Below are 24,823 nucleotides of genomic sequence, written 5' to 3'. Positions count from 1 at the left end.
TTGCTGCTTTAAAAGGGTTAACCATTTAAAGCGTATTTAAGAACTTCGCATTTAAAATATGCCAAAGTATATTAATTGAGAATATGTATAAAAGATGTAAAGGTAATAAATATTACGCATTATGGTAAAAATTGAATTAAGTTGTACTATGGTTCTTACTGTATTTAATTATCTATGACTGTCTGGGAGAAAAACCTTGCAAGTGGCCTAAACTTTTTCATTCAGTCTCTATTAAATGATCTGTCGATTTCTCCACATAAAGTTAGTTTATTGAAATGCTAGCGGGAAACATGGAACAGGCGAATGTTTTTCGTTTAGAAGAAAAACGCTATAAATGTCGTGCCGACACAATTCCTGACATGTCTGAGGTCCTTGATCCTAATGATCCCCAGTCTTTTGGATTTGAAGCTTTAGTTGAAATTAAACCTAGAGTTTTTTCTTTTCAAAAAGCTCCTGGATTATTAATTCTTAAAAACTATGTTTCATCGGAACTGCAAATGCAGCTGTTAAAATCTATAATGTTTACGCAAATTCAAGATCCTGAAAACAAGACCAACCTTTCACCATTTTATCAACTACCATTAGGTAATGATAGCATATGGCGCAGATATTACAATGGTGATGGAGAAAGTATCATTGACGGCCTTGGAGAAACTAAGCCTTTGACGGTTGACAGACTAGTTCATAAAAAGCTTCGATGGGTTACACTAGGTGAACAGTATGACTGGACGACGAAGGAGTATCCTGATCCTTCCAAATCTCCTGGGTTTCCCAAAGATTTAGGTGACTTTGTTGAAAAGGTTGTTAAAGAGAGCACAGATTTTTTACATTGGAAAGCTGAAGCTGCAATCGTAAATTTTTATTCTCCTGGTGACACATTGAGTGCACATATCGATGAATCTGAAGAGGATTTGACACTTCCATTAATTTCTCTCTCAATGGGTTTGGATTGCATATATTTGATCGGTACCGAGTCGAGGTCGGAAAAGCCTTCAGCTTTACGTTTACACAGTGGAGACGTTGTAATTATGACTGGAACTTCTAGAAAGGCTTTCCATGGTAAGCATTGTTCATTCAAATACCTCATTTATAGTCAATTGATTGCTTACTAACTTACCGCAGCTGTTCCTAAGATTATACCCAACTCTACGCCTAATTACCTATTGACTGGAAACAAGGCTTGGGATGGATGGATTTCAAGAAAGCGAGTGAACTTCAATGTTAGACAGGTTAGGCCTTCTAGATAATGTAAATATGGTTATTTTTAATAAAATAGAAATTGTTTTTAGGGCTTAGGAATGATTGATACCATAATTACATATATATCATGTGCTTACTTGTTTTGTCAATATTTTGTTCCTTCTATTGAACTTTCGAAAAATAATTTTTTTATTTAACACTGTATTAAACCACCAAACAATAAGAAACAATTTTTTCTTTAATTTGTCAGTTAATAACTTTCGGCGTAATATAACCAGAACAATTCATTAGCGTACTTTCACAAATTAATTTGACAAATTAAACAATTGTGTAATCCCATTCTTAAAAAAACATAAACCTCGACATTTCCAAGCTTGTTTAGAGAATTATCGTGAAATTACTATCTTGCAGTCCGGAGTTTACTCAATATATTTCAGTTGCTTATTTCCATACAACTACTAACTAGCGAATTCGGTACAAAGCATTTGTCAATTTGAAAAATGAGGGAGGATTTGTTAAGAAACTCCGTTGAATTTTTAAGAGAAAAAACTGTATTAGATGCTCCTGATGTGAAAAAGATTGAATTTCTAAAATCCAAAGGTTTAACTGCCGAAGAAATTCAAGAAGCATTCAAGCTAGCAAAAAATCCGCTATTCCCTTCTTATCCTCGATTTGAAAACACTAGTAATTTTGTTTCAAGAGATTGGAGAGATTGGTTTATTATGGGCGTTATTTCGACTGGATTTGCATGGTCGGCGTATTCATTAGTAAAGGTACGTTCAAAAAACTGAACATTTAAAATATTCGTGCTGTTTTAACATAATTAAATTTAGAAATACATAGCACCAATGTTTCGCGCACCATCTCAAAACGCTTATGAAGCTGATAAAAACGCTTTGGATGCTAAATTTCTAGAAGCTCATAAAATACTCGAAAATTTAGATGAACAAACAAGAAAGCTTTCCGAGAGAACTGAAAAACAGCAAGATGAATTGGACATTGCGTTAGATGATTTAGAAGAGACGTTGAATACTTTGAAGCGTACGTCCGAAAACCGAGATCGTGAAATAGCTAGAATCTCACAAGATGTATATACCATGAGTACTATTACTTTACCACAAAGTCTTGAGCAAATTAAGAAATCTCAAGAAGAAGCATTACAAAACCTTTCGAGAGAAATTAGCTCTCTACGATGTTTACAAACTGATTCAAAAAAAGACGACACTTTCGCTACCACATCAAACTCTTCGATACCAGTATTAGAGAATCCTTTAGATACTTCAGAAGGTTTTCAAACTAAAAAGGTTGGTACTGCCTCCCTTCCAGATTGGCAAATATCAATGCATAACGAGGCTTCTAAAAACATTGATTTCAATGATATTGATCCCGCAGAGTCTTACGTTGCAGAAGATGCTTATTGACAGTAATAAAACAAATCACTAATAACAATTAAATTCAGGATTTTTTCTAGAATAATACTTAATGTCATTTAACTGGTCTGTCAAGACGCATCTTAATCATTTAACAATCTGCATTCTGCATCAGCTAATAAATGTATATTATATAATAAAGGAGAGTCAAGTAGATATAATAAAAAGCAAGTTTGCTGCAAGGTTAAATGTAGTATCTTACATCACAATCTCACCAACCAAACCAACCTTTATTTCTTTATGAGGAAGTACAAGGCAATTTTGAACGCGTACTTCATCATGGACTATACAATCGGCGCCCATAACAGTAATAGCTTGGACTTTAACGCTGTTACGCATAATCGTAGTGGAGTGCTGGCTTGGAAGAGTTGGAGAACCTTCGACTCGAGACCATTTACCAATCTTGCAATGGCGGGAAAGAATGGAATGTAAAACAACAGCATTGGCAGAAATTTCGCAATCCTCTTGAATAATTGAGTTTCGAATACGTGCGCCATCCTCGATGCGAACACGAGCACCAATTGAAACATTGGGTCCAATCTTTGCACCTTTGCTAACAATAGCATTAGGATGAATAAAAACCGGCTGAATGATCTCAGCCTCAGTGTCGGGTTTTGGAAGAGTACCATCATGATATGCCTTTTGTAAATACAAGGAATTAGCAGGAACAGCAGAGCCAGCGGTTTTTATTTGACGCCAGAACTCAGGAGTATTATAAGCATAAATGGCTTTAGAGGAATCTGAGCACAATGGAGCAAGCACATCGGTCTCCAAACTGAGGTAGTCTTCCATTCCTTCATCCAAGGACCTGAGTTGCTTCTCGACCTCCTCAAGTCTACGCTCGTACGCTTTTTTGATTTCATCGAATATAGAGGCATCAAAGATATAAATACCACATGAAATAATATTTGAAAGATAGGAGCTTGGCTTATCAACATAATGAAGTACACGCCCAGTACTTGGTTCCTCTACAAGGCAACCGAAGTTAGAAGCATCTTCTTTACTAACCTTAGTAGCCATTAAAGTAACTAAAGCTTTCTTCTCGTGATGAACGTTTAACAATTCTTGTAAGGGAAAACTGCAACACACATCCGCATGCATAACAAAAACATTAGAAGTATGTCCTTTAAGGATTTGATCACGGAAATGGTATAAGCCGCCACCAGTTCCTAAGCAGTTGTATTCACGGAGATACTTGATACGATTGAAACTGGGGAAATGCGAAGCTACTTCGTTGATAAAATCTTTGAAAACGCTTTCATCGTAGAAACCAACCAAAAAGACATCTTTAACACTTTCAATCTTGGATAAAGCCGCCAAATGATGGTAAATCATTTCTCGTCCTCCAATTTTAAACAAAGGCTAATTTAGTTAGCAAAATAGCTCTTATGTTTCAAATGCAACTAGAAAGTAAAACTGGATTACGTATTTTACCAACATATAAATTCTAAATAAGACGTACTTTAGGGACATCAAACGAAAGAGGGCGGAATCGGGTACCACTGCAAAGTAATTAGTTACTGATATTCACGCGTTTAATAGACTTATTTTTCGTTGGTACGTACCGAGATGGACCCCCGACCAGAATGACAGCAGAGGAAATCATAATAGCAATTTAATACTAAAAAATCAATAATGAGTATCAAAATCACCAAAAACGAAAGAGATATACGCCTCTTGAAACTTGGTGTGTGGTTCTGTGCAAGTCCTGTCCAGCTCTCCTTTGTTTAATAAGGAAGGTAGCGCTATGAGCTAACTTCTGCCAGTTCATATTTGCACTTAATAGCCTGGCTGCAGAAGATAATACTCTATGTAACAATGAAATACTAATGTAAATCAATTTAGTTCAAAAACCCATGATCTAAAAATTGTGCTGCAGGCTGAGGCACTTTGCCAGCCGTGAGGAACTTAATGCTCATCATCAGCTGTTTTGCAGAAAATAGTAAAGCACCTTCTAGCTTTGGTACAAATTATAATGCATTAAAACTTAAATAAATAAAATTTACTAATTGAATTTTCGAGTAAAAGTAGCCTTTTTAAAAATTTGTTCTCTTTAATCACCTTTATGAATTTACCATCAACTTCACGCACTACGCTGGAAGATTGGACTCTCGTGACAAAGACTTAATTGCTCATGAAGGGGAAATTTAGGTTCTCTTTAAAGCGCGGTGTATGTTATATATGAAATTATTGATTTTTTCGCTTTTATTAATACATATCTAGCTTTTGCGTCCGTCGTGGAACAAATACAATATATACAACATTGCAAGAAAACAACTACCTGCTCTGAATAATAGAACTTTATATCAAAAAAAATGGAATGCGAAGAAGGAAACAAGGTCTTATCATGGTCCTCAATTACGCGAATATCAACTGAAAAATGCCTTCCGCCCAAAATTGGAGGGGGTTATTTCTTCCTTAGATAATAAGCTTCCCATCCCTTTTATGAATCAGACTTATGCATTTTTGGAATCCCGTTTAGACATGTCTATTCATCGAGCGTTATTTGCGTCTAGCGCTTTACAGGCTCGCCAACTGGTGCTTCATGGAAAAGTGCACGTAAACGGAAAACCTGAACGCCGTGCCTATCGTCAACTCTTACCTGGTGATTTAGTAACTGTTGATCAAAAATCAGTAATGAATTGTGTTTCTGCCTCTAGTAACAATACCCCTTCTATACAGGATGGGAAGCAAACTGAACAGGTGTCCTCTAAGGATGGAGAAAATGAAAAAAAAAAGGATAATGATGATGATTTATTTGAACAGACTTCTAATGGAAAGTTGCCCTCTATCAATGAAACAATTTCCAACTTTGTTCCTAAACCGTTTATGTCACTAATGGCATTTATCCCTGCTTATTTAGAAGTTTGCTTCCGCACTTGTTCCTTTGTTTATGTGCGTGATCCAGTTGCTCGTCCTGGCTTAACGGAAGTTCCTTCTCCATTTCCTGAAGACTTGCACGCTTTAGCCTATACATACTATATCAGAAGTCGTAATATGCGGCAAGGAGCAGCTAGATGTCAGGCCAGACGGCTTATTCCGCAGAAAGTACGCGATGCATCATTTTATCAAGGACCTCCTGAATTATATAAAAAACGAAATGTTTCTCCCAAAGAAGCATTCTCTCATCGGTATCCAGTTCGTCAAGGAAAGTTGACGAAACTCGTATAAATCGAATAAATGAACTCCTCTCAAAAGTTTAGTAATAAAATATAAAACATTCTCAATTATGCTTTTTGTAATACTATGTTGATTTCCACTTTTGTTTTCCTGCTCTATGAAGTAACTGCCCTGTCTACTGCTATCCACGTAACCAAATCTTATACACATACAAGAACTGGCACATCTTTTTTCATGTACCAAAAGGAGGCCTTTTATCGTGGACGTAGCTCAACAAGACAATTTAACAATACCCGATCTCCATCTGGACGTTCAGCGTCGCGTTCTTCCAATTTCTCACATCGGTCTAGTAGTCGTGATTCTTTTTCCTCGAATAGATCTTACTCGAGTTCGCTTTCCAGATCTCCAGAAGAACCATTGCGAACAGTACGTTTTCCATGTATAATTAGTTATTTAAGGCATACTAATCGTTTCTAATACGATGCAAAATAGATTCTTGTGGAAAATTTGACGCGTAATGTCACTAAAGAACATATAGCAGAAATATTTGGGATTTATGGACTAATTGATCATATTTTCATGCCAATTTATAAAAAATGTGAGTGAGCTTTTATTTTTTATGAATTACACCCACTAACTTTGCAGCTGAATTGAATAAAGGGTATTGCTACATAGAATACGTATACCATGACCAGGCCGCAAACGCCGTCGATAAGATGAACAACGCTGAGCTTGATGGTGAGGAGTTGTTTGTATCGATAAAACGTTTTCCTTTTGAGTCACTACACAAAAACCATAAGCACTACGAAAACTCGTATCGACCATCAAGGTCACAAAACAATTCACATTACAACGATAAATCGTTTCATCGCTCCAGATATTCTCGGGCACGTAGCCGATCTCCAGGTTCCAATATATCTGAATATTCTGATCAATCACCCCCCTATCACTCCTATAGACATCGTCCTTAATCCCGCAAATTGTGGCCTACTGAATAAAAAAGAAAAGTGAAAACAAATTTCCAGTTTGAAAGCTTTATTATGTCGTTGTTTGATACGTACCACTACTATTAAAATTTTTGTGAACGGTCGATCCTCTATAAATTATTTTTTGGGAAAATTTTACGAAGTATTTATCGGATGTGCAATTTTCATTGTTCTAAGTCCTATTAGAATTTAAAAGTGTTCGTCGTCAAATTCATAACTTTTCGGTCGGATTCCCACCCTTTGTAGCATAAAGAGAATGCAACGACGGAAATCTGTTTTTTTAAAATCATTGCTTTTATAGTAGTCCGGAATAATGAAATTAAAGATCTTTCCTGTTTGACCCATTGCTCCAAGTCTTCCAGCTATATGCTGATAAGCAACACCAGAAAAAGTACTCCAAAGATGAAATATGTGTGTAATTGAGGGTAAATGTAGGCCTCGAATTTCAGAAGGGTTTGCAACAAATACAACGTTATTAAGGTTAGTAGAAAAATTTAGCGATTCAGTCGACAGTGTTCGACATTGCCAAAAACGGTTACCCACAGCAAACCCTTTATATTGGTTGCAAAAAGAGTGAGGATTAAACTCTTTGGGAAGTACAATCATAACACACTTTAAAATGTTATTCTCGAGTTTTGACTTCTTGGCTTCTATATTTAATATTCGAGGTACTGATTGTGCAAATATTTGTAAGACAGCCTCTGAATTGTTGTATGAAAAATTGTTGTCACCAATACTATGCATAGAATTATTGAATCGAACAAACTCATATGGCAAATTTGTCAAAGTGACCTTTGTTGTTTTTGGTTCAGCTTGAGCTTTTATGAGATAATGAAAAACTGATGGAGTACTGGTTAAGTTCCAATACCATTGATGTTTTCTATCGATCCCAATTATCCCGAGTTGATCTGTTATATATCGACTTAAATAATTAACACCATTTTTACTATTAGATGCAGACATAAATACCATTGTAGGAATTGAGCCTTTGCCATGTAATTGAGAGTGAATCCCCATACCACCGACATTTTCGTCATCCATATTAATCCTCAAATTCTTTTTACACAATTGAATAAACGACGACAGAAAGATTTTGTCAGCTAGAATCTCTGGACTAGAGAGCCTTCGTGATCTGCCGTGATCGGGAATTACTAAATCTGATTCGTCAACAATTAATAATTGAAGTTGTGAAGTAAATTGTTTTAAGATTGGTTGATTTTTTTTTATGCAATGCTGTAAATTTGGGAATGTAGTGATTCCTATATATGGTGGCCTGTTTTGAAAAGAATCTAACGAAGCCGGCGTTAGCGTTAGAATTTTATAAATATGTTGCAACTCTTCTTTTTCTGTAATCCCATGTAATAAACGTTCAATCCAAAACTGGTATTGTGCTGCCAGATTATCATTAGGTACAATGAATAAAACTTGACATCCCGATTGAACCGGTTTTCCTGCCACAGGATTATGCTTGAGGAATTTTAAAGCCTCGAAATACATCGATAATGTACTCAGCATAGCTCCAAACGATTTCCCTGAGCCATTCCAACCTCGCACAATGAAAGATACACCGCTCTTCATTAACGCATTGATTATGCGTTGTTGCAAAGGCGTTGAATTTTTATACTCTGCAAAATTTGTAGACAATCCATCTAATATATTTTGATTAAGGGGTAATTCATGAAATTTTGGTCCATTGGGTTCATGCAATTTCTTCCTTCGGGTTACCTCTTCATCTCCTTTATTTGTGTAATTTGGTAAGTATCTAATTAGTTGATTTTCATTCAAAATAACAGGCCTGCCAGCTGTGTATCTTGGACTAGTGATATTGATAAATTTTCGTGTCTGAAGCAACCAAGGAACACTTCGTCCGTTTAGACGCAATCCCATCACATTTATAACTTTTATTGCATTAAAACGATCCAATATCGAGGCAGGACAACATTTCATGAGCAAACTGTTGTTGGACGAGTTAGTACCCCACCAACGAAAGTAACAATACCAAAAATTGTTGAAGCAAAAGAATTAAGAAAATATTTGCACCTTCTTTAAATAATTATGTAAAAAAGAAGAATACGGTTAAACAATAAATCATTTTAACATTGCTAATTGTGTTGCGGATACTATTAGTTTAAACAAGTATTTAGTATGGAATACACAAACTAAATCTTTTTTGTACTAGCCTGTTTATAATTTGCATAAACCTTCCGAAATAACATAAAGAATGAAATTGTATGTACTATCCAAAAACCTAAAATACAAGGAGTATTTAAACTGTGCTCCACTTTACCTAAGATTTTGAGTCAACTTCAGCGATAGTTCTTTTACCAGGTTTACTTTTTGGGCCCCAATTTTCAGTTGGGTTCATTTGATATCGAGTATAACCTTCTTTTTTGGATGCAAACTCGGAATCGGGCCTGAATGTAAAATCAACCTCAGCTGTGGGAGTTTTTTCCAAAATCGCTGCTCCAGCAGATGTTTTACTAATATTTTCAAGCTTCACTGGATGATCTTTAATCCAAGAGCGCAAAACATCCCAAACGAAGGACCAGGGAGCATTTGTTTTAATTGCATTACTCTTGGCATGAGAACCAGAAACCCGATATCCAGCGTTTAACAAAGCTGAAACAAATATATTTTGAGGAGGAGATTGGGAGCGCAAGACGCTACAAATTTGGGATAAAACAAAATAAAATGGAACATCTGGTAGTTCTTCATCAGCCAAAGCGAGCATACCTAAGATTCTTCGTTTAGTGCCATAGACTTCAGGGTCTAAATCTTCTGCAATGGCGCGCATTTTTTTGAGAAATTCTGCATCATGTAGGGGTCCACCCCATAAAGGGCCTCCAACATGATGCACATATCCACAATGTTCACAGTTAGCAGATACAGGAGGCCCCGAAGCATTAGAGAATTTGGTGGTTCCAGGTAGTCTTCCCGGAGAAGTTTTTCCAAGTGGTTGCTCGGCAAAGCTACCGCAGCCTGAACAATGGTATATCAATAGCGATTGACTTTGTAAATTTTTTACGAGAACAGGCTTTGCTTTAATTTGAACAAATACGCGAAAGTAAAAATCAATACTTAGGGAAAGTAGCGGCTTGATAGCGCGACCATATTTTGCAGCAGAAGCTGCAATAGCATAAAGCAAATGACGAACAGCCTGCTCATGACAAAAATTAGAGCGCAAAGAGGACCCACCATAATTAGAAAAGCATTTCTCTGGATATGCATTACCGGCTAGAACAGCTGAATCAGTACATGTGATGCATAGAAGACCGTCCTTTGAAACGGATTGTACAGCAGCATCCAGAAACGGGGCAGCAGATCCATAAGGATCAAGGTCAATCACATCGTAATGAAATTTGTTCATATGCATAACAGCATTAGCGTCTCCTTTATTAGGAATTACTATATCGCTCACATTATTGTAATTAACATTCTTCTCGATGGTTTTCACAGCATTTTCTAATAAATCATTTGCAAGTATCCTTTTGACATTTGGCAACTCCTTAGCATACCGAATGGAACGCAATCCAGTAGCGGAAAGTGCTTCTAAAATGGTAAATCCAGCAATATTATCAGCTGAAGTAGAATCTGTCTTTTCCGAACAGTTTTTTTCAAAATCATGAGTTGTATCACATTTAGTAAGATTTTCTTGGCTAAGTTCGGAGTTTTGATCGAGAAGCTGATGCCGGTGATGAGATTTTGCAACAATTTTTTTGGATCTAGTTTCCGACCAAGCACGAATAGCTGTAACGCTTAAATCTCTATTAAATTGTTGTACGGGGTTATAAAAGACTTCATTCGGATTTGAAAATGGTATAATTGCACTACCCTCGGTCAAACTTGCAGAAGCCCCCGACATCATGGCGGTTGAGAAGTGATTCACAGCATTTGAGATCCTTTGACTTAATCTTAGCATATTGGCTTCATACATTTAATACGAATTAAAGAAAAATAATCGTTAAAAAAAAAGAAAGTATTGATTATTTTTGAGAGTAAATTTGCAGTAATTCATTAAAAAAATACGAGATGTGATAAGTCAACCATAAATCGAATTACAAAGTATTGTATAATACATGTAATCTTGTAGGTTTAGGTAATTGACAATAAGGATAATAAGTAAATGGTCTTTTAGTCTATGACTGGAAAATAACTTTTCTTAGACGTAGTAAATTAATGAAAAAGAGAAAAGAACTTGAATAGAAATACTTCAGAAATTAGAACTTCGTCATTACATTCACTGAAGTAGCCATTTAGATTTGTAAAGTATAGAGTAACGAAAATCTAATTAAACATATTAATTTATTATTGCTAAATAGGTTATCAGTAATCAATAATATTTTTTTTTTGCTTTAACTTATCTAAAAACCAAAAATAACTAGTCATCTAAAAGTCCTCATCGATTGTAAATGTATGATCATCCTTCTCAGCGCGCTTGGTACCCGACATAACGCCAGCAATTTGGTAGTCAGAAACTTTCTTTTCAAAGAAATTTGTTTTTCCTGCTAAAGAGATATTCTCCATGAAATCGAAAGGATTGGTTACGTTATAGTACTTGTCATTGCCCAAAGCAACCAACAAACGATCAGCAACAAATTCAATATACTGACACATCAAATCCTTATTCATACCAAGCAGACTAACGGGAAGAGCGTCCGTGAAGTATTCTTTCTCAATATCAACAGCTTCAACAATAATGGCTTCAACAACCTTGCGGCCTGGTCTGTGCTTCAAATGACTAAACATCAAACAGGCAAAGTCGGTGTGAAGACCCTCATCACGACAAATCAATTCATTGGAAAAAGTAAGACCAGGCATAAGTCCACGTTTCTTAAGCCAAAAAATAGAGGCAAACGATCCAGAAAAGAAGATACCTTCTACAGCAGCAAAGGCAACCAAACGAATTGCATAGGTGGAATCTTCATCATTAATCCAACGAAGAGCCCACTTGGCTTTGGCCTTAATAGAACCCATTGTTAAAATAGCATCGAAATGACGCTGTTTTTCCTTAGGTTCACGAATGTATGTATCAAGCAAAAGTGAGTAGGTCTCAGAGTGAATATTTTCAATCATAATTTGGAAACCATAAACACAACGAGCTTCAGGGATCTGAACTTCAGAGCTGAAACGCTCGAGAAGATTCTCATTAACAATACCATCTGACGCAGCGAAATAGGCGAGTACAGTGGAAATAAAGTAACGTTCATCAGCATTTAACTTGTTATCCCAATCAACCAAGTCTTTCGAAAGATCAATTTCCTCAGCAGTCCAAAAAGATGCTTCAGCCTTCTTGTAGAATTGCCAAATTTCGTGATACTTAATTGGAAACAAAACAAAGCGGTGAGGATTAGGGCGAAGCACAACTTCATCAAGCTCATCTTCCTTTTTGCCCAAGTAGTAGTCGCCTCCTTCCTGTTTCTCTTCTTCACTTACATTATCAAAGTTAAAGGTTTCTTTAATAGATTTAACATAAATTTTACGAACACCTTGTTCGCTATCATACTCGACTTCTTCACCATGTTCCTTAGGATAACTGAATTCTTCGAGATGCTCAAGGCCCATTTTGTAAGATTAATAATGAGATTTCGTCCAAACTGACCGGATTTATCTGTATATAGAATAAGTACAAAAGTTTTCTTCCACCGCGATTATCTCTTGCGATGTGGCTTCCCAAGATGTGTTGTGGTTAATGGCAAAACTTTCAAAGGTAGGTTATCCAATGTAGTGCACAGTATTGTAGTATATTCAACACCACCGTTTTTTTTGTGGATGTTAATTTGTCGCACTTTGGGTATGATAACACAATGAATAAGAGTGAAGGCAAAATAGACAAAATGCTGCCTTATTTTACAGAGTGGAAAATTGCAGTTAAACTAAGTCAAAGGCTGATGGAGATGAATAACGTTGAAAAAAAACAATGTACTAATTAATATTTGGAGACAAACGCAACGAGTAAAAAAAATGAAATAAATTCGAAGACAATCTCAAATTAAATGGGAAAAGCAAGGGCTTACTTCCTTTCCCTTCTGGTGTGTTATAATAACGGTTTCTTAAAGCAGGAAATTGTAGCTAGTTAATAGAAAAATGTGATAGCTTAAATCGAAGAATTCGATGCTAAGCGTGGAGTCGAATAAATTCAATTATTTAGGCTCAAATAATTGAAAAAATAGAAATGAATTTATTACTTTATGTAATAAATAAATTATTAAATTTCTCACTTTTTGTTATAATTTAATAAAGTAGTTTTCAGTGTAATACTTAAGACGCGTCAGGGTACCTCAATTTATGTTGTAGATGAAACGCAATGATATCAGCCTAGTAGTACGATATGATGTTAGAAATAAATATCTCTTCACAATCTCCTTTTCATCCGAGATGTAGAGCGCTTTATAACTGCTCAAATATTACAAATCACGAAACTTCTAATGCGACGCGACCGTACATAAAGACATTGCTTAATTAAAAAAAGATAAGCGCGACAGAGACCTAGCCACATACTGTGAATAATTTTAATACCTTGATCCTTTCGTAAAAAAAAAAAGAAATACTTATATTCGTCTATTGTAAACAGAAAATAAATAAGCATTCCAATAGCACGTTTCTATTGCGTGTTGTGCTTTTAGGTACAGTTTACAATGTGGTATAAAACAATAAAGAATTTTCTATATTCATTCTTCACTGATGTTTGAAATAACCGAACAAAAAATAAAAAGTTCCCTACTCGAAGTTTTTATATTGTTGATATCGCATTTCTTTTGAGAATTTCCCTGCTAACTTACTTCATAAGTTTTCAAAAAAATTTTTAAAAATAAAAGTGAAATAAATTTTAGGCAGTAGTCTAAATAACTCTCATGTTTAGAAATACAAAACGTGTAGAAGAAAAATAGGAAAAATTATGGATAGCTAAAATAACAATCGATTGAAGCAATGAAAACAATTAGACATACATTTATGAAAATAAAATGACCAATTTATTGTCTGGCAAAATGATTATTATTAATTTAAAACAAATAAACTGTTTATTTATACATAGTGAATACTCTCCAAAAAAAATTTCTAACAGTACTACATAGTGGCTTTTAAAATCAAACTGAATGTTTACTTTTGCTGCGAGAGTAATAAATTAAAAAGGAAATATGTAGAGAATCAAAAAAATTATACACTGCAATTTCTTTAGAGTCAATGACAATTTGTATATGCCCTAAGTTACAATATTTACATTTTTGTTACCTTACGAGTTCGCGTTGATTCATACTACCAACTAACTAAAACAACCTAAAGAAGAACCTTTCTTGGTATCTTACCCTTACTTAATACCCTTGCTTTCTTTTTGAACCTTTATATTTTTTGCTAATTCAGCAGAAAAGTTTTGGGATACTTTTTTGGTTTGAAAAGCATGGCACTTCCCACCATAGATTTAAAAATCCCAGAGTATGAAGAATGTCAACATAAAATTACGGATTTTCTATCCCACTTCAAGCAGGAACAGGTTCAAGATGGACAACAAAATCAGGATATTTCGATGTCGGATGCAGGTGATGAGCCTTTTTTAAAATCAAAGTATATGGATATACTACAAAAAATCTCCAATCGAGAGTCAAATGTTATTAATGTTGATTTGAATGATTTGTACGAGTTCGATCCAAGTGATACTCAGCTTTTGCATAATATTGAATCTAATGCTAAACGGTTTGTTGAACTTTTTTCGCAGTGCGCAGATGCGTTGATGCCTCCTCCTACTGTGGAAATTAATTATCGCAACGAAGTACTTGATGTAATTATGCAGCAACGTGTTCAAAGGAATGAAAATATAGACCCTGAGCATAAAGGATTTCCTCCTGAATTAACCCGAGGTTATGACTTATACTTTCGACCAGTAACTCGCAACAAAAAACCATTCAGCGTTCGTGATTTAAGAGGCGAAAACTTGGGATCTCTTTTGACTGTCCGTGGTATAGTTACTCGTACAAGTGATGTTAAGCCTAGCTTAACTGTAAATGCTTATACATGTGATCGATGTGGGTATGAAGTGTTTCAAGAAATCCGTCAGAAGACATTCCTTCCAATGTCTGAATGTCCTTCGGATGAATGTAAAAAGAATGATGCAAAAGGTCAGCTTTTCATGAGCACAAGAGCCAGTAAATTTCTTCCTTTTCAGGAAGTAAAAATACAAGAATTAACGAACCAAGTACCTATTGGCCATATCCCTAGATCATTAACCGTCCACTTATATGGTGCTATCACTCGCTCTGTAAATCCTGGCGATATCGTTGATATTTCTGGTATATTTTTGCCGACTCCGTATACTGGTTTTCGAGCAATGCGCGCCGGGCTCTTAACCGATACTTACTTAGAATGCCATTATGTTTCACAAATCATTAAAAATTACACAAATATTGAAAAAACTCCTCAATCGGAGGCTGCTATCGCTGAATTAAATCAAGGAGGCAATGTGTACGAAAAACTGGCCAAGTCCATTGCTCCCGAGATATATGGACATGAAGATGTTAAAAAAGCTTTACTTCTGTTGCTTGTCGGAGGTGTTACTAAAGAGTTAGGGGATGGAATGAGAATTCGTGGTGACATAAATATTTGTTTAACTGGTGATCCTGGTGTCGCAAAATCTCAATTATTAAAGTATATTTCGAAGGTTGCCCCGAGAGGAGTATACACCACAGGTCGTGGATCTTCAGGTGTTGGTTTAACTGCTGCTGTAATGCGTGATCCAGTGACGGATGAAATGGTTTTAGAGGGAGGTGCCTTAGTACTTGCTGACAACGGTATTTGCTGCATTGACGAATTTGATAAGATGGATGAAAGTGACCGTACAGCAATTCATGAAGTAATGGAACAGCAAACTATTTCAATTTCAAAGGCAGGAATCACTACGACTTTAAATGCTCGAACAAGTATTTTGGCCGCTGCGAACCCCTTATATGGACGATATAATCCGAAAGTGGCACCAATCCACAATATAAATCTTCCAGCTGCACTGCTTTCCCGGTTTGATATTTTATTTTTAATTTTAGATACTCCTTCTCGTGAAACAGACGAGCATTTGGCACAACACGTAACATATGTTCACATGCATAACGAACAACCTAAAATGGACTTTGAACCATTAGATCCAAACATGATTAGGCATTATATTTCTTCTGCTAGACAATATCGCCCAGTCGTACCAAAGGATGTATGCGACTATGTTACTGGTGCTTATGTTCAACTTCGACAAAACCAAAAGCGTGATGAAGCCAATGAGCGTCAATTCGCTCACACTACTCCACGTACACTTCTCGCTATTTTGCGAATGGGACAAGCATTAGCTCGTTTGCGTTTCAGTAATAGAGTGGAGATTGGCGATGTTGATGAAGCTTTGAGATTAATGTCTGTTTCAAAGTCATCACTATACGATGATTTGGATCCTAGTTCTCACGATACTACTATTACCTCGAAAATATATAAAATTATTCGAGACATGCTTAATAGCATACCAGATGTTGAAGGCAATGAACGCTCACTTACACTACGTGCTATTCGTGAACGCGTACTTGCTAAGGGTTTTACTGAAGATCATTTAATAAATACAATACAGGAATATACAGACCTTGGTGTTCTTTTAACTACAAACAATGGTCAAACAATAATGTTCCTCGATCCGGATTTACATATGGAGAATTAACAATTTACTAATAGATAACTCCTATCATTTAATTTTTCTGCCAATTAATTGCTTTAAGCTAATTTACAACCTATAGAAATTATTCTGAGACGTCAAACTACTTTTCTGTTGAATATTCTTTAATTCTGACTAATACATCTGTCGTTCTTTTAATCTATGATAGTTTATTTACTTGTATTCAAATGTTAATTCACGCAATTGAAAGGAAGATATATTAAGCCAATATGTTTCGTTAGATTTGGAAGGACCATAAAACCTTAAGATACGTGTCAATATGCTCGAGTCGTAGGAATGAGTAATGAGTTTTTATTTCTTGACATTTAGCATTATTTTACACCTTTAACTTGTTCATCACTGCTGTCCCACCCTTCCTGCTGTCATGCCGAGTAAATTGCGAATAGAACTTTACGCACTTCCTTAGAGCAACCAACTTTGGATACCCATTGGTGTCAAGAAATGGGCATTCCATTTTAAATAACTTACTTTGTTTTAACGTCTTTTTAATACTGATTAATTCCATTATAACTAGTTTGCCGGATCCACTTCTCCGTAAGAATCAAATAAAGAAATTTGCTGAATATTCGAAATGAGAACTACATTAAGGCTTCATATAATCAAAGATGGTGAACAAGATAATCAATTTATGATTCTGTTTGACCCATCTTCTTCAATTTCTTTATTAAAAGAAAAAGTGCAGGAAACTTACAAATCACTTTATCCTTTTGAATCGTAAGCATAGCAGCATGCTCCATCTTTCTACTATTAACGAAAATTATTATAGAAATATAAACATAAGAAATATAAAAAATGAAGAAAGCTACGACATTCCTAATGAGTACTTAGTCGGTGAAATCTTTCCCACTAATTCCAAGGTCATTGTCGAATCATTCTCTTCTCCGTTGAAGAAATTAGATGGGACTATGATAAACTTCAAAGAAAAAAATATTCAACATGATTTAGATGGCGTTGAAAATGATTTCGCTACTGTCCAAAGTGCATCTAATGGTGTTCATGCAATCAATGGGAAGCGTACGCATCCGGATGAGAGTGAAAACCCTCGAAAACTACCAAAAAAAAATTTTGTAGAGGCAATTGATGCGAACTCTCCTGGATTTGTATACAGACCAACTAGTATTCGCGATCGAGCATACTCAATTTCTTCAAATCATGATAATGAAAGTACATTAACCGAAGGGATTGCTTTAAAAGAAATTGAAAGTCCAGATAAAGATAGAAAGGCTGACGGTATAGTTAATTTATCAGTTACTCAGGAGGAAGATGATAATCACCAATCCTTCAATAGTTCCTTAACACCAAGTCAACCAACAACTTATAATCGAGCTAACTTTTTTTCAATTAACGATGCGTCTTCTGATTCATCGTCAGATGCTCCCTTGCGAACTTTATCATCGCCTTCCCGTCTTCGCATGAAAGATAATGATAGAAAATATTTAGTCGAACATTCTCCTGCCGCATTAATTAAAGAAAGTGAAACCATTGATGGAATTGATGATAAATCATTGCGTTCTTCTACTCGAGAAGTTTCTGTTGAAAGCCCAAATGAAGATTCAGTCAATGATGACAGTTCATCAGATGTATCCGATGAAAAAGAAACGGAGGCAAAGCATGAAATTAGAGCTCCTGCAATAATAGTTAGAGAAACTTCATCTCATCCATCCACTGCCGTTCCTTCCGAAAACGATACCACCGAATCGGAGAACGATACCCTTTCTGAATCCTCTACGACCTCTATATCTTCTTCCCCGTCCGAAAATTCAGATACTAGTGATGATTTAACGAAGGTTGATAGCCCGAATAAATCTCTGGTTAATGATAACGTTTCAGCTAAGCATGATAAAGAAAGTGAGAATGGTAAAAGCAAATTTCCCCCTCCTTCCCAGACCCTTGTTACTACATCGACGATATCTGCAGCGGGAAATGAACCTTCTGATGAGATTGGTTCTGAAAATGATTCAGATTCGGATTCAGACTCGGACTCCTCTGTTCCTTTAAGTCAACTACAGAAGAAATCACAACAACGAAATTCTGTATCTCACGAGATACAGAATAGAGGAACCAAAGGATCCCCGAAGGAACCTAAAGCTAAGCCTTCTACGGAAAGACCGGAGACTCATAGGACATTGTCTTACTCACGTCTTTCAGAATTGTCTAAAACGTTTTCTCCTGAAATTAGAGAACCTTCTCTTACGAAGAAGACCGCGGTCAGTATGCAGGAATCAAAAGAAGAAGGGCGTTCTGATGAATCTTCTGAAAGTGAAGAGTCAGGGAGTTCTTCAGATGAAAGCGACAATTCGGAGAAGGAAGATAGATCCAATCCTATTCCCGTTGAGAAAAGAGCAAGTACTGTACTAAATACAAAGAAAAAGAGGAAAGCCAAAAGAAACAGTGCTTTGGCTGGCTTGGCGGCCCTAGTGTAAATTTCTTGTTTTTGATTAACTCCCTTTACGCTCGTTTTTTTTTTTTTTTTCATCATAAGTCCAATAGCAAAAGAATTCTGTAATAGCGTTGTTGTGCTATCATATTGCGTATATAATAAATTTAGTTTTCTTGGCTTTCTGCATAATTTTGACTTATTAATAAAATTACATGTTAATTAGCTAGCAAAACTTGATTTAACTTTGATGCTGATAAAAAGATGTTGAAATTCTAAATGGAACGTTCTTTAATGTCCATTAAGTTGCTTCATTTCAAATCCTTTTTTGATGACTGATTGTAAAATTAAAACTGCTAGTTGTAGGAAACAGGAGACCAGACAATGACAGTAATTAGTATATTAGTAAAATTTTCCGGACTAAAATTCGTAAAAAAAAAGAACAAATTAGATTACAATATTCAAATATTTTCACGAGCTTTAGTATTTATATTATTATAGGCAGTACCTAAATTCACAAAAAATGCCATTATTTGTTGTATAGTAATTACTTTACCCTCGACATTACTCATAATGGTTCAATAGTGTTAACAAAAACTGATATTAGTAAAATCTTTCTATTCTTTAGTATGTTTATAACGAAGACCAGCTAAACATGAATTTCTTGATCCGGGCAAACTAACTGCGTATAGTTGATATTATGCAAAGTGAACGAACTTATTTATTTGTAGTAAAATAATAGCTCTATAAAAGTAAGATGATCGAAAAGAAACTTATCACACTCTTACTATAAAGTGCTTTAGCAATACGATAAATTGGGTGAATTTTCCCTTTACACAAACATATACATACGGTCTCATAAATCTCAGCGCTGATACACTATGCTATGTTATTCAACGTTGAGTAACTTTGTATGCCATAAGTTGAAGTGAAATCAGATTATTAATAACTGCGTATACCCGTCTATCTATTTAACACAAAAACCGTTGATATAAATTATTATAAAAATGATAAATGGAAGCTACAACTGAACTGAGGAGCGAGGCTCATATAATAATATTTTAGTGACAGAAAACGACGTAACCTGAATATAAGAATATCTATTACAAATTGCTATATATATCATATGCGTACTATATAATTTAATAAATCACAAGGAAGACTCATCGCAACTCTACCTGTCGTTAAAACAGATGCCTAGCTGCGTACCTGAAGATTTGTTTATTTACCGTAAAATGTAATAAACATAAATACTTTAATATATCACTACTGTATTGCTTAAGATTATAACTTACTTGAGTAGCTAACAACTAAATCGTCGAACATTGATTCACTTGGAGTAATTGTAGAAGTTTTGATAGTTATTTTAAATTACAAGACCTTTACAAACTTATCAAAAATCAATTAGTCCCTTGCCGCAAAGATTTATCTCAAAAGTACGGAAAAACACAAATATAGCGAAATTTAACGTAAAATAGTATAAGAAAATTTAGCGCTGTGAGATAATACTACCATCTAACACCATTTACGCAGTGCAGAGAGCTAAGCTAGTCTGTATGAAGGATTTTGGATTTTGCAAAATTCTTCCAACACCCTCTTTCTGCAAAAAGCCATCAAATTGAAGAAATGGCGAGGGTAAAACAGAAAGGTATGTAGCTTGTAAAAAAATTTTCTAATTGAAAACAGGGAAAGCAGGTGCAGCTCGTATCTACATTACGAGAAATCAAGCGCTTAAGAAGCTTCAGCTCACTCTTGCTGATTTTCGTCGTATTTGTATTTTAAAGGGTGTTTATCCTCGTGAGCCAAAAAATAAGAAAAAAGCAAATAAAGGCTCCACTGCTCCAGTCACTTTCTGTAAGTCTAATAGCATCAATTTTTACCGGAATCATAGCTATCTGAACATGGACGTTTGGTATAAAAAGCATTTTCCGAATGGTCAATTTTATCATGGGCTAGTCTTTTTTTGATGAACTAAAAGAATGAAATTATGTACTAATAAATATAATAGATTATACTAAGGATATCCAGTATTTGTTACATGAGCCTATTGTACAGAAGTTTCGCGAGTACAAAGTGTTCGCTCGCAAGCTTAGCAAAGCATTGGGAAAAGGGGAATTAGAAACTGCTAAACGTTTAGAGGCCAGAAAACCCACTTATTCTTTGGATCATATCATTAAAGAGCGTTACCCAACCTTCCATGATGCCTTGAAAGATATTGATGATGCTCTTAGTATGCTGTTCTTATTTTCAACTATGCCTGTTACCGACAAGATTGGTGCCGCTACTGTCGCTAATTGTGAAAGATTATGTGCTGAATTTCAACACTATGTAATTCGGTCAAATTCCCTTCGTAAAGCTTTCCTCTCTATTAAAGGAATTTATTATCAGGCCGAGATTTTTGGTGAGCAAATCACCTGGATTGTTCCCTACAAATTTGCTCAATCTGTTCCTACCGATGTTGATTTTCGTATCATGCACACTTTTTTGGAATTTTATCAAGCACTTATGGGGTTTGTAAATTTCAAGTTATATAATACCTTGGGACTTCGTTATCCCCCTAAGATTGATGTTGCTAAAAGCGAATCTGCCGCTGGTTTAGCAGCTTATGAGTTAGAGGAGTCTTCTTCCTTACCCGCTATCGTCCATGGTAATAACAAAAATGCTCGTAAGAATATTGCTACTTTAAAAAGTAAAATAAGAGATATTGTGAATAGTGATGCGAACGTCGTTGAGCAGTCGGAAAAAACTACTGAGGATGCTGATGAGGAACCTGAAACGGAGGAAAACTTAGATGAGTTTAAACCAGCTGATGGTGCAGATAATGAGGATTCCAAAAGCCTAGTATCACATATTTCATCATCTAATACCTCGTTGTTTTCTAATTTTACTTTTTTCCTTTCTCGTGAAGTCCCCCGTTTTTCTCTGGAATTTGTGATTCGTGCCTTTGGTGGTAAAGTTGGATGGGATCCAATTCTCGGATCAGGTTCTCCATTTTCAGAATCTGATCCTGTGATTACTCATCATATATGTGATCGTCCTCATATTTCACAGAAGTACGAAGGTAGGATATATATTCAACCACAATGGGTATACGACTCTATCAACAAAGGAATCTTGGAAAGGACAGACTTGTATGCCTGTGGCGCTACGCTCCCTCCTCATCTTAGTCCATTTGTTAAAGTAGGTGAAAATGACTACGATCCTGAAGCTGAACTTTCTGCTGAAGAGAACGACGATGTTTCCGAAGCTCTTGATGATAATATTTCTGGCGAAGCAGTGCCCATAAGTAAGAAGAATGACGAGCCTGAAAATGTTGAACAAATTGATGACGCTGAAGAGGAAGACTTAGAACATCAACGAGAGCTGGAGGCAGAAGCAGGCGGTGTCGCTTATTCTGAATATGTTAAACAGAATTCTAAGTCCGCGAAAAAGACTAAGAAGCGTCAACGTGATACTTTGACTGCAGAAGAAAAAGAAGAAAAAGAGGCAAAGGAGTTATCCAAAATGATGATGAGTAATAAACAGAGAAAGCTTTACAGTAAGTTGAAAAACGAAAATAGCAAAAACGAAAACTACAACAATGCGCTTCGCAATCGGAAGAGGGATATTGAAAAGAGGAAAAAATTAAAGGTTGAAAACTAGGTTTAATAAACAGTAATCATAGTAATAGATTATTTTGGGTCATTTACTTTTTGTTTCTTAAAATGAGTTCATTGTATTTTACTGTATCCATGGATTAGGTTCGTGTTCAATTTAATTGAAGCTGATCGTTTTTATATAATAAATACACTTTTGCTTAACATTTTTTCGACTGGGAGATAAAGAAGATGAATATCAATTTTTGAGATATATTATAAAATATTAATTTTATGTAGTCAATATTTATTTATAAACGTACAAATAATAATAATGAGTAAAATAAAACTCACGGTAATTTTAAAATAGAGAATGTAAAATATTTAAAGACAAAAAGAACAAAAAAATGAAGGCAAGACAACACTTTTTTTTTATTTTTTAAATTGACTTTCAAGGTTACAGTACGTTTAAGCACTGTAAAGCCAAGGCTTTTCAACCAACATCGAGGCCTGTGACGGAACTTCATGTAAAGCTAAGGGTTCAAGCAATTCTTTATGAATAACGTTAAGAGCCTTTACAGCCATTTTCTCGTCAATAACGCATGAAATGTTGATTTCACTAGCACCTTGACTAATCATCTCAATGTTGATTTGGGCTTCAGCAAGTTTGCAAAACATACGACCAGCGTAACCGGTAGTGTTTCTCATGTGCTTACCAACAAGAGATAGAATAGCTAAACCATGGAGAATATCAAGCGTTCCCAATCGACGCAATTCAACGAATGCCTCATGCATATTACCGTCATCAGACTCTTCGTAAAGCGCCATTGAGACGTGAACTTCTGAAGTAGTAATCAAGTCAACAGCCAATTTGTACTTATCAAGAATGGCAAATATGGAAGCTAAGAAACCATGAGCAGATATTTTACGATTCGATTGAATATTAATAACCATAATGGTGTCTTTAATAGTAACCGCGGTAGCGCCTTTGTTAGCGAGGCTAGCAGAAATATCATCGGGCATAATTTTAGGAGGATGAGGAGGTGTAGCACTACCATGACGTGAAATTGTATCAGGAAAAATAACAGTTCCCTTTCCACGTGGGTTGCCAACGTTTTTAATTCGGATAGGAATACGAGCGTGAACAACCTGGGACATAGTGAAGGGATGGATGACTTCACTACCGTAATAAGTAAGTTCAGCAGCTTCTTCAGGTGTGATGAGAGGAAGAAGTCGAGCAGTTGGAACCTTACGGGGATCAGCTGTGAAAATGCCATCAACTTCCTTCCATATTTGAAGTTCGTCAGCATTAAGACCAACAGCTAATAAAGCAGCGCAAAAATCGGTGTAACCACGGCCAATTTGCGACAAAAGACCACCCGGTACCATACCAAAAAAGCCAGTAACGACAGGTACTTTATTTCCAACAGCGGTAACTTTACTAGCAAGTTGGGAAGCAAGATATGCGTAAAAGGATGCATCAAGATTCCTCCACTCTCTTTGCTCGTCAATTATATGACTCATATCAATAAACTCAGAATCGATCCCTTGATCTTTCAAAACTGCCGCCATAAATCGGCAACTTAAACGCTCCCCCATGCCAATCACGAGATCACGAGTACGAGGAGAAACCTCGGAAAGAACTCTAATAGCATTTAGGTACTGTTCCAATTCAACGCAGTCTGCATGAAAAGCATCAATAAGTTCGTCTTGAATGCCAACATCCTGGATGAAATCACGAGCAGCTTGAACATGATCAGTTTCAATAATACGAACCAAATCATGCACAGAACCTACAGCAGGTCGCAATGCTGCTTCTGTTGCTCTAATAAGTCTAGTAGTAGTGCCTTCTGCTTTGGTATCTGTGCTGCGAGCAGAGCATACCAATGCTACGCGCTTAGTACTTAGGTATTCCCTAAATAAATTATTTAGTAATTTGTAATTTAACGGTCTAAAATGGTCGACAGTTTGTAGAGGAGTAAGCATTTAAATATATAAGTCTCATATCGATAGAAAGTGGAAAGAGTAACCAAAACCTCTTTTATCTCCTTTCTCTCATTTTGAATTCGATTCAAAAAAACCTAATTAGCCAATATTCCCAAGCATAATTCAACACATGAAATATCTTATTTTTAAATAATTTCGGGCATTCTAGCATGAAAACTCCAATCTAACGCACATTCAGGAAAAAGTTCTCTTGACTTCTTAAATATTTTTGAACCTGCTAGATTCAGACGATGACCATACTCCTCGAACCATCATATAAACTGTAAACAAAATACTCACTTTGCAACATCAACAGCAATTTTAATTGGGAACTTTCCAACACTGGTTCCACCGAATTTTTGAACAACCCACCCTTTGCTAGGATCGTTTTCTATATTCTTTGCAATTGACATGGTCAATGTTTTAGTTGGCACTGCTCAAGTGTGGAATTCAAC

The 24,823-nt window shown here is 35.7% G+C and overlaps 12 protein-coding genes and 12 long non-coding RNA genes across 25 annotated transcripts, besides 1 other annotated feature; 15 read left to right on the top strand and 9 right to left on the bottom strand.

Annotated features, from left to right (window-relative positions):
* Window positions 1-99: 99 nt before the first annotated feature.
* SPOM_SPNCRNA.1633 lies at window positions 100-2,597 on the bottom strand. Its single transcript, NR_150528.1, has one exon. It is a non-coding gene; the product is annotated as a non-coding RNA, possible alternative UTR (long non-coding RNA).
* abh1 (alpha-ketoglutarate-dependent dioxygenase) lies at window positions 199-1,419 on the top strand. Its single transcript, NM_001022474.4, has 2 exons — window positions 199-1,059; window positions 1,123-1,419. The coding sequence occupies exons 1-2, from the start codon at window positions 291-293 to the stop codon at window positions 1,245-1,247; spliced, it is 894 nt and encodes a 297-aa protein (NP_596553.4). The 5' UTR covers window positions 199-290; the 3' UTR covers window positions 1,248-1,419.
* Window positions 1,654-2,756, top strand: pex14. The gene is made up of 2 exons (NM_001022473.3): window positions 1,654-1,973; window positions 2,034-2,756. The coding sequence occupies exons 1-2, from the start codon at window positions 1,701-1,703 to the stop codon at window positions 2,619-2,621; spliced, it is 861 nt and encodes a 286-aa protein (NP_596552.1). The 5' UTR covers window positions 1,654-1,700; the 3' UTR covers window positions 2,622-2,756.
* mpg2 (mannose-1-phosphate guanyltransferase) lies at window positions 2,664-4,331 on the bottom strand. Its single transcript, NM_001022472.3, has 3 exons — window positions 4,196-4,331; window positions 4,093-4,132; window positions 2,664-3,992 (listed from the first exon to the last, which is right to left on the bottom strand). The coding sequence occupies exons 1-3, from the start codon at window positions 4,234-4,236 to the stop codon at window positions 2,829-2,831; spliced, it is 1,245 nt and encodes a 414-aa protein (NP_596551.1). The 5' UTR covers window positions 4,237-4,331; the 3' UTR covers window positions 2,664-2,828.
* SPOM_SPNCRNA.6257 lies at window positions 2,779-4,362 on the top strand. The gene has a single exon (NR_195607.1). It is a non-coding gene; the product is annotated as a non-coding RNA (long non-coding RNA).
* Window positions 4,363-4,703: 341 nt separating this feature from the next.
* On the top strand, window positions 4,704-5,858 carry nam9 (mitochondrial 37S ribosomal protein uS4m). The gene is made up of 2 exons (NM_001022471.3): window positions 4,704-4,800; window positions 4,854-5,858. The coding sequence occupies exons 1-2, from the start codon at window positions 4,765-4,767 to the stop codon at window positions 5,799-5,801; spliced, it is 984 nt and encodes a 327-aa protein (NP_596550.1). The 5' UTR covers window positions 4,704-4,764; the 3' UTR covers window positions 5,802-5,858.
* mrh5 (RNA helicase) lies at window positions 5,681-8,698 on the bottom strand. Its single transcript, NM_001022469.3, has one exon. It carries the CDS (start codon window positions 8,681-8,683, stop codon window positions 6,926-6,928), a length of 1,758 nt encoding a protein of 585 aa, NP_596548.2. The 5' UTR covers window positions 8,684-8,698; the 3' UTR covers window positions 5,681-6,925.
* rns1 (putative RNA-binding protein) lies at window positions 5,942-7,058 on the top strand. The gene is made up of 3 exons (NM_001022470.3): window positions 5,942-6,176; window positions 6,243-6,348; window positions 6,396-7,058. Exons 1-3 carry the CDS (start codon window positions 5,985-5,987, stop codon window positions 6,719-6,721), a joined length of 624 nt encoding a protein of 207 aa, NP_596549.3. The 5' UTR covers window positions 5,942-5,984; the 3' UTR covers window positions 6,722-7,058.
* SPOM_SPNCRNA.6256 lies at window positions 7,322-7,901 on the top strand. The gene has a single exon (NR_195606.1). It is a non-coding gene; the product is annotated as a non-coding RNA (long non-coding RNA).
* SPOM_SPNCRNA.6255 lies at window positions 8,105-8,750 on the top strand. Its single transcript, NR_195605.1, has one exon. It is a non-coding gene; the product is annotated as a non-coding RNA (long non-coding RNA).
* A 164-nt stretch (window positions 8,751-8,914) lies between these two features.
* Window positions 8,915-10,670, bottom strand: trm1 (the record flags this gene model as incomplete). Of its 2 annotated transcripts, none has more annotated exons than NM_001022468.3 (1): window positions 8,915-10,670. In NM_001022468.3, the coding sequence occupies one exon, from the start codon at window positions 10,668-10,670 to the stop codon at window positions 9,024-9,026; it is 1,647 nt and encodes a 548-aa protein (NP_596547.1). The 2 variants fall into 2 exon arrangements, with proteins under 2 accessions (NP_596547.1, NP_001417969.1); NM_001431030.1 differs by having other exon boundaries at window positions 9,024-10,598.
* Window positions 9,100-9,532, top strand: SPOM_SPNCRNA.6254. The gene has a single exon (NR_195604.1). It is a non-coding gene; the product is annotated as a non-coding RNA (long non-coding RNA).
* On the top strand, window positions 9,776-10,068 carry SPOM_SPNCRNA.6253. The gene has a single exon (NR_195603.1). It is a non-coding gene; the product is annotated as a non-coding RNA (long non-coding RNA).
* Window positions 10,186-10,680, top strand: SPOM_SPNCRNA.6252. Its single transcript, NR_195602.1, has one exon. It is a non-coding gene; the product is annotated as a non-coding RNA (long non-coding RNA).
* Window positions 10,681-10,980: 300 nt separating this feature from the next.
* suc22 (ribonucleotide reductase small subunit Suc22) lies at window positions 10,981-12,430 on the bottom strand. The gene has a single exon (NM_001022467.3). The coding sequence runs from the start codon at window positions 12,296-12,298 to the stop codon at window positions 11,123-11,125; it is 1,176 nt and encodes a 391-aa protein (NP_596546.1). The 5' UTR covers window positions 12,299-12,430; the 3' UTR covers window positions 10,981-11,122.
* Window positions 11,989-12,871, top strand: SPOM_SPNCRNA.6251. Its single transcript, NR_195601.1, has one exon. It is a non-coding gene; the product is annotated as a non-coding RNA (long non-coding RNA).
* Window positions 12,805-13,381, bottom strand: SPOM_SPNCRNA.6249. Its single transcript, NR_195599.1, has one exon. It is a non-coding gene; the product is annotated as a non-coding RNA (long non-coding RNA).
* SPOM_SPNCRNA.6250 lies at window positions 13,111-13,335 on the top strand. The gene has a single exon (NR_195600.1). It is a non-coding gene; the product is annotated as a non-coding RNA (long non-coding RNA).
* A 632-nt stretch (window positions 13,382-14,013) lies between the features above and the next one.
* Window positions 14,014-16,476, top strand: mcm7 (MCM complex subunit Mcm7). Its single transcript, NM_001022466.3, has one exon. It carries the CDS (start codon window positions 14,133-14,135, stop codon window positions 16,413-16,415), a length of 2,283 nt encoding a protein of 760 aa, NP_596545.1. The 5' UTR covers window positions 14,014-14,132; the 3' UTR covers window positions 16,416-16,476.
* Window positions 16,477-16,521: 45 nt separating this feature from the next.
* On the bottom strand, window positions 16,522-19,228 carry SPOM_SPNCRNA.6248. The gene has a single exon (NR_195598.1). It is a non-coding gene; the product is annotated as a non-coding RNA (long non-coding RNA).
* dnt1 (nucleolar protein Dnt1) lies at window positions 16,835-19,108 on the top strand. Its single transcript, NM_001022465.3, has 2 exons — window positions 16,835-17,144; window positions 17,197-19,108. The coding sequence occupies exons 1-2, from the start codon at window positions 17,002-17,004 to the stop codon at window positions 18,851-18,853; spliced, it is 1,800 nt and encodes a 599-aa protein (NP_596544.1). The 5' UTR covers window positions 16,835-17,001; the 3' UTR covers window positions 18,854-19,108.
* A 442-nt stretch (window positions 19,229-19,670) lies between the features above and the next one.
* Window positions 19,671-20,020: an LONG TERMINAL REPEAT.
* Window positions 20,021-20,395: 375 nt separating this feature from the next.
* ppp1 (pescadillo-family ribosome biogenesis protein) lies at window positions 20,396-22,634 on the top strand. Its single transcript, NM_001022464.3, has 3 exons — window positions 20,396-20,455; window positions 20,494-20,661; window positions 20,816-22,634. The coding sequence occupies exons 1-3, from the start codon at window positions 20,434-20,436 to the stop codon at window positions 22,447-22,449; spliced, it is 1,824 nt and encodes a 607-aa protein (NP_596543.1). The 5' UTR covers window positions 20,396-20,433; the 3' UTR covers window positions 22,450-22,634.
* SPOM_SPNCRNA.6247 lies at window positions 20,468-21,289 on the bottom strand. Its single transcript, NR_195597.1, has one exon. It is a non-coding gene; the product is annotated as a non-coding RNA (long non-coding RNA).
* Window positions 22,620-24,807, bottom strand: hom3 (aspartate kinase). Its single transcript, NM_001022463.3, has 2 exons — window positions 24,669-24,807; window positions 22,620-24,297 (listed from the first exon to the last, which is right to left on the bottom strand). The coding sequence occupies exons 1-2, from the start codon at window positions 24,779-24,781 to the stop codon at window positions 22,851-22,853; spliced, it is 1,560 nt and encodes a 519-aa protein (NP_596542.1). The 5' UTR covers window positions 24,782-24,807; the 3' UTR covers window positions 22,620-22,850.
* Window positions 24,808-24,823: the final 16 nt, after the last annotated feature.

The sequence above is a fragment of the Schizosaccharomyces pombe genome, assembly GCF_000002945.2.
Source record: "Schizosaccharomyces pombe strain 972h- genome assembly, chromosome: II".
Lineage (NCBI taxonomy): Eukaryota > Fungi > Ascomycota > Schizosaccharomycetes > Schizosaccharomycetales > Schizosaccharomycetaceae > Schizosaccharomyces > Schizosaccharomyces pombe.
Note: the sequence above shows the minus strand (reverse complement) of the source record. Positions and strands in the feature narration are given on the sequence as shown.

What these genes read in the sequence shown, in the direction of transcription:
- ppp1 (NM_001022464.3), top strand. Translation starts at nt 20,434, where the DNA reads ATGGCGAGGGTAAAACAGAAAG. An exon ending in GGCGAGGGTAAAACAGAAAG is followed by an intron (nt 20,456 to 20,493) that starts GTATGTAGCTTG and finishes AATTGAAAACAG; the next exon opens with GGAAAGCAGGTGCAGCTCGT. An exon ending in CACTGCTCCAGTCACTTTCT is followed by an intron (nt 20,662 to 20,815) that starts GTAAGTCTAATA and finishes TAAATATAATAG; the next exon opens with ATTATACTAAGGATATCCAG.
- hom3 (NM_001022463.3), bottom strand. Translation starts at nt 24,781, where the DNA reads ATGTCAATTGCAAAGAATATAGAAAACGATCCTAGCAAAGGGTGGGTT. An exon ending in ATTGCTGTTGATGTTGCAAA is followed by an intron (nt 24,298 to 24,668) that starts GTGAGTATTTTG and finishes TAATTTATTTAG; the next exon opens with GGAATACCTAAGTACTAAGC.
- dnt1 (NM_001022465.3), top strand. Translation starts at nt 17,002, where the DNA reads ATGAGAACTACATTAAGGCTTCATATAATCAAAGATGGTGAACAAGAT. An exon ending in TCACTTTATCCTTTTGAATC is followed by an intron (nt 17,145 to 17,196) that starts GTAAGCATAGCA and finishes AAATTATTATAG; the next exon opens with AAATATAAACATAAGAAATA.
- nam9 (NM_001022471.3), top strand. Translation starts at nt 4,765, where the DNA reads ATGAAGGGGAAATTTAGGTTCTCTTTAAAGCGCGGT. An exon ending in GGTTCTCTTTAAAGCGCGGT is followed by an intron (nt 4,801 to 4,853) that starts GTATGTTATATA and finishes ATACATATCTAG; the next exon opens with CTTTTGCGTCCGTCGTGGAA.
- abh1 (NM_001022474.4), top strand. Translation starts at nt 291, where the DNA reads ATGGAACAGGCGAATGTTTTTCGTTTAGAAGAAAAACGCTATAAATGT. An exon ending in TTCTAGAAAGGCTTTCCATG is followed by an intron (nt 1,060 to 1,122) that starts GTAAGCATTGTT and finishes AACTTACCGCAG; the next exon opens with CTGTTCCTAAGATTATACCC.
- suc22 (NM_001022467.3), bottom strand. Translation starts at nt 12,298, where the DNA reads ATGGGCCTTGAGCATCTCGAAGAATTCAGTTATCCTAAGGAACATGGT.
- mcm7 (NM_001022466.3), top strand. Translation starts at nt 14,133, where the DNA reads ATGGCACTTCCCACCATAGATTTAAAAATCCCAGAGTATGAAGAATGT.
- mpg2 (NM_001022472.3), bottom strand. Translation starts at nt 4,236, where the DNA reads ATGATTTCCTCTGCTGTCATTCTGGTCGGGGGTCCATCTCG. An exon ending in CTGGTCGGGGGTCCATCTCG is followed by an intron (nt 4,133 to 4,195) that starts GTACGTACCAAC and finishes ATTACTTTGCAG; the next exon opens with TGGTACCCGATTCCGCCCTC. An exon ending in TTTCGTTTGATGTCCCTAAA is followed by an intron (nt 3,993 to 4,092) that starts GTACGTCTTATT and finishes TAACTAAATTAG; the next exon opens with CCTTTGTTTAAAATTGGAGG.
- rns1 (NM_001022470.3), top strand. Translation starts at nt 5,985, where the DNA reads ATGTACCAAAAGGAGGCCTTTTATCGTGGACGTAGCTCAACAAGACAA. An exon ending in CAGAAGAACCATTGCGAACA is followed by an intron (nt 6,177 to 6,242) that starts GTACGTTTTCCA and finishes GATGCAAAATAG; the next exon opens with ATTCTTGTGGAAAATTTGAC. An exon ending in CATGCCAATTTATAAAAAAT is followed by an intron (nt 6,349 to 6,395) that starts GTGAGTGAGCTT and finishes CTAACTTTGCAG; the next exon opens with CTGAATTGAATAAAGGGTAT.
- pex14 (NM_001022473.3), top strand. Translation starts at nt 1,701, where the DNA reads ATGAGGGAGGATTTGTTAAGAAACTCCGTTGAATTTTTAAGAGAAAAA. An exon ending in CGGCGTATTCATTAGTAAAG is followed by an intron (nt 1,974 to 2,033) that starts GTACGTTCAAAA and finishes AATTAAATTTAG; the next exon opens with AAATACATAGCACCAATGTT.
- mrh5 (NM_001022469.3), bottom strand. Translation starts at nt 8,683, where the DNA reads ATGAAATGTTGTCCTGCCTCGATATTGGATCGTTTTAATGCAATAAAA.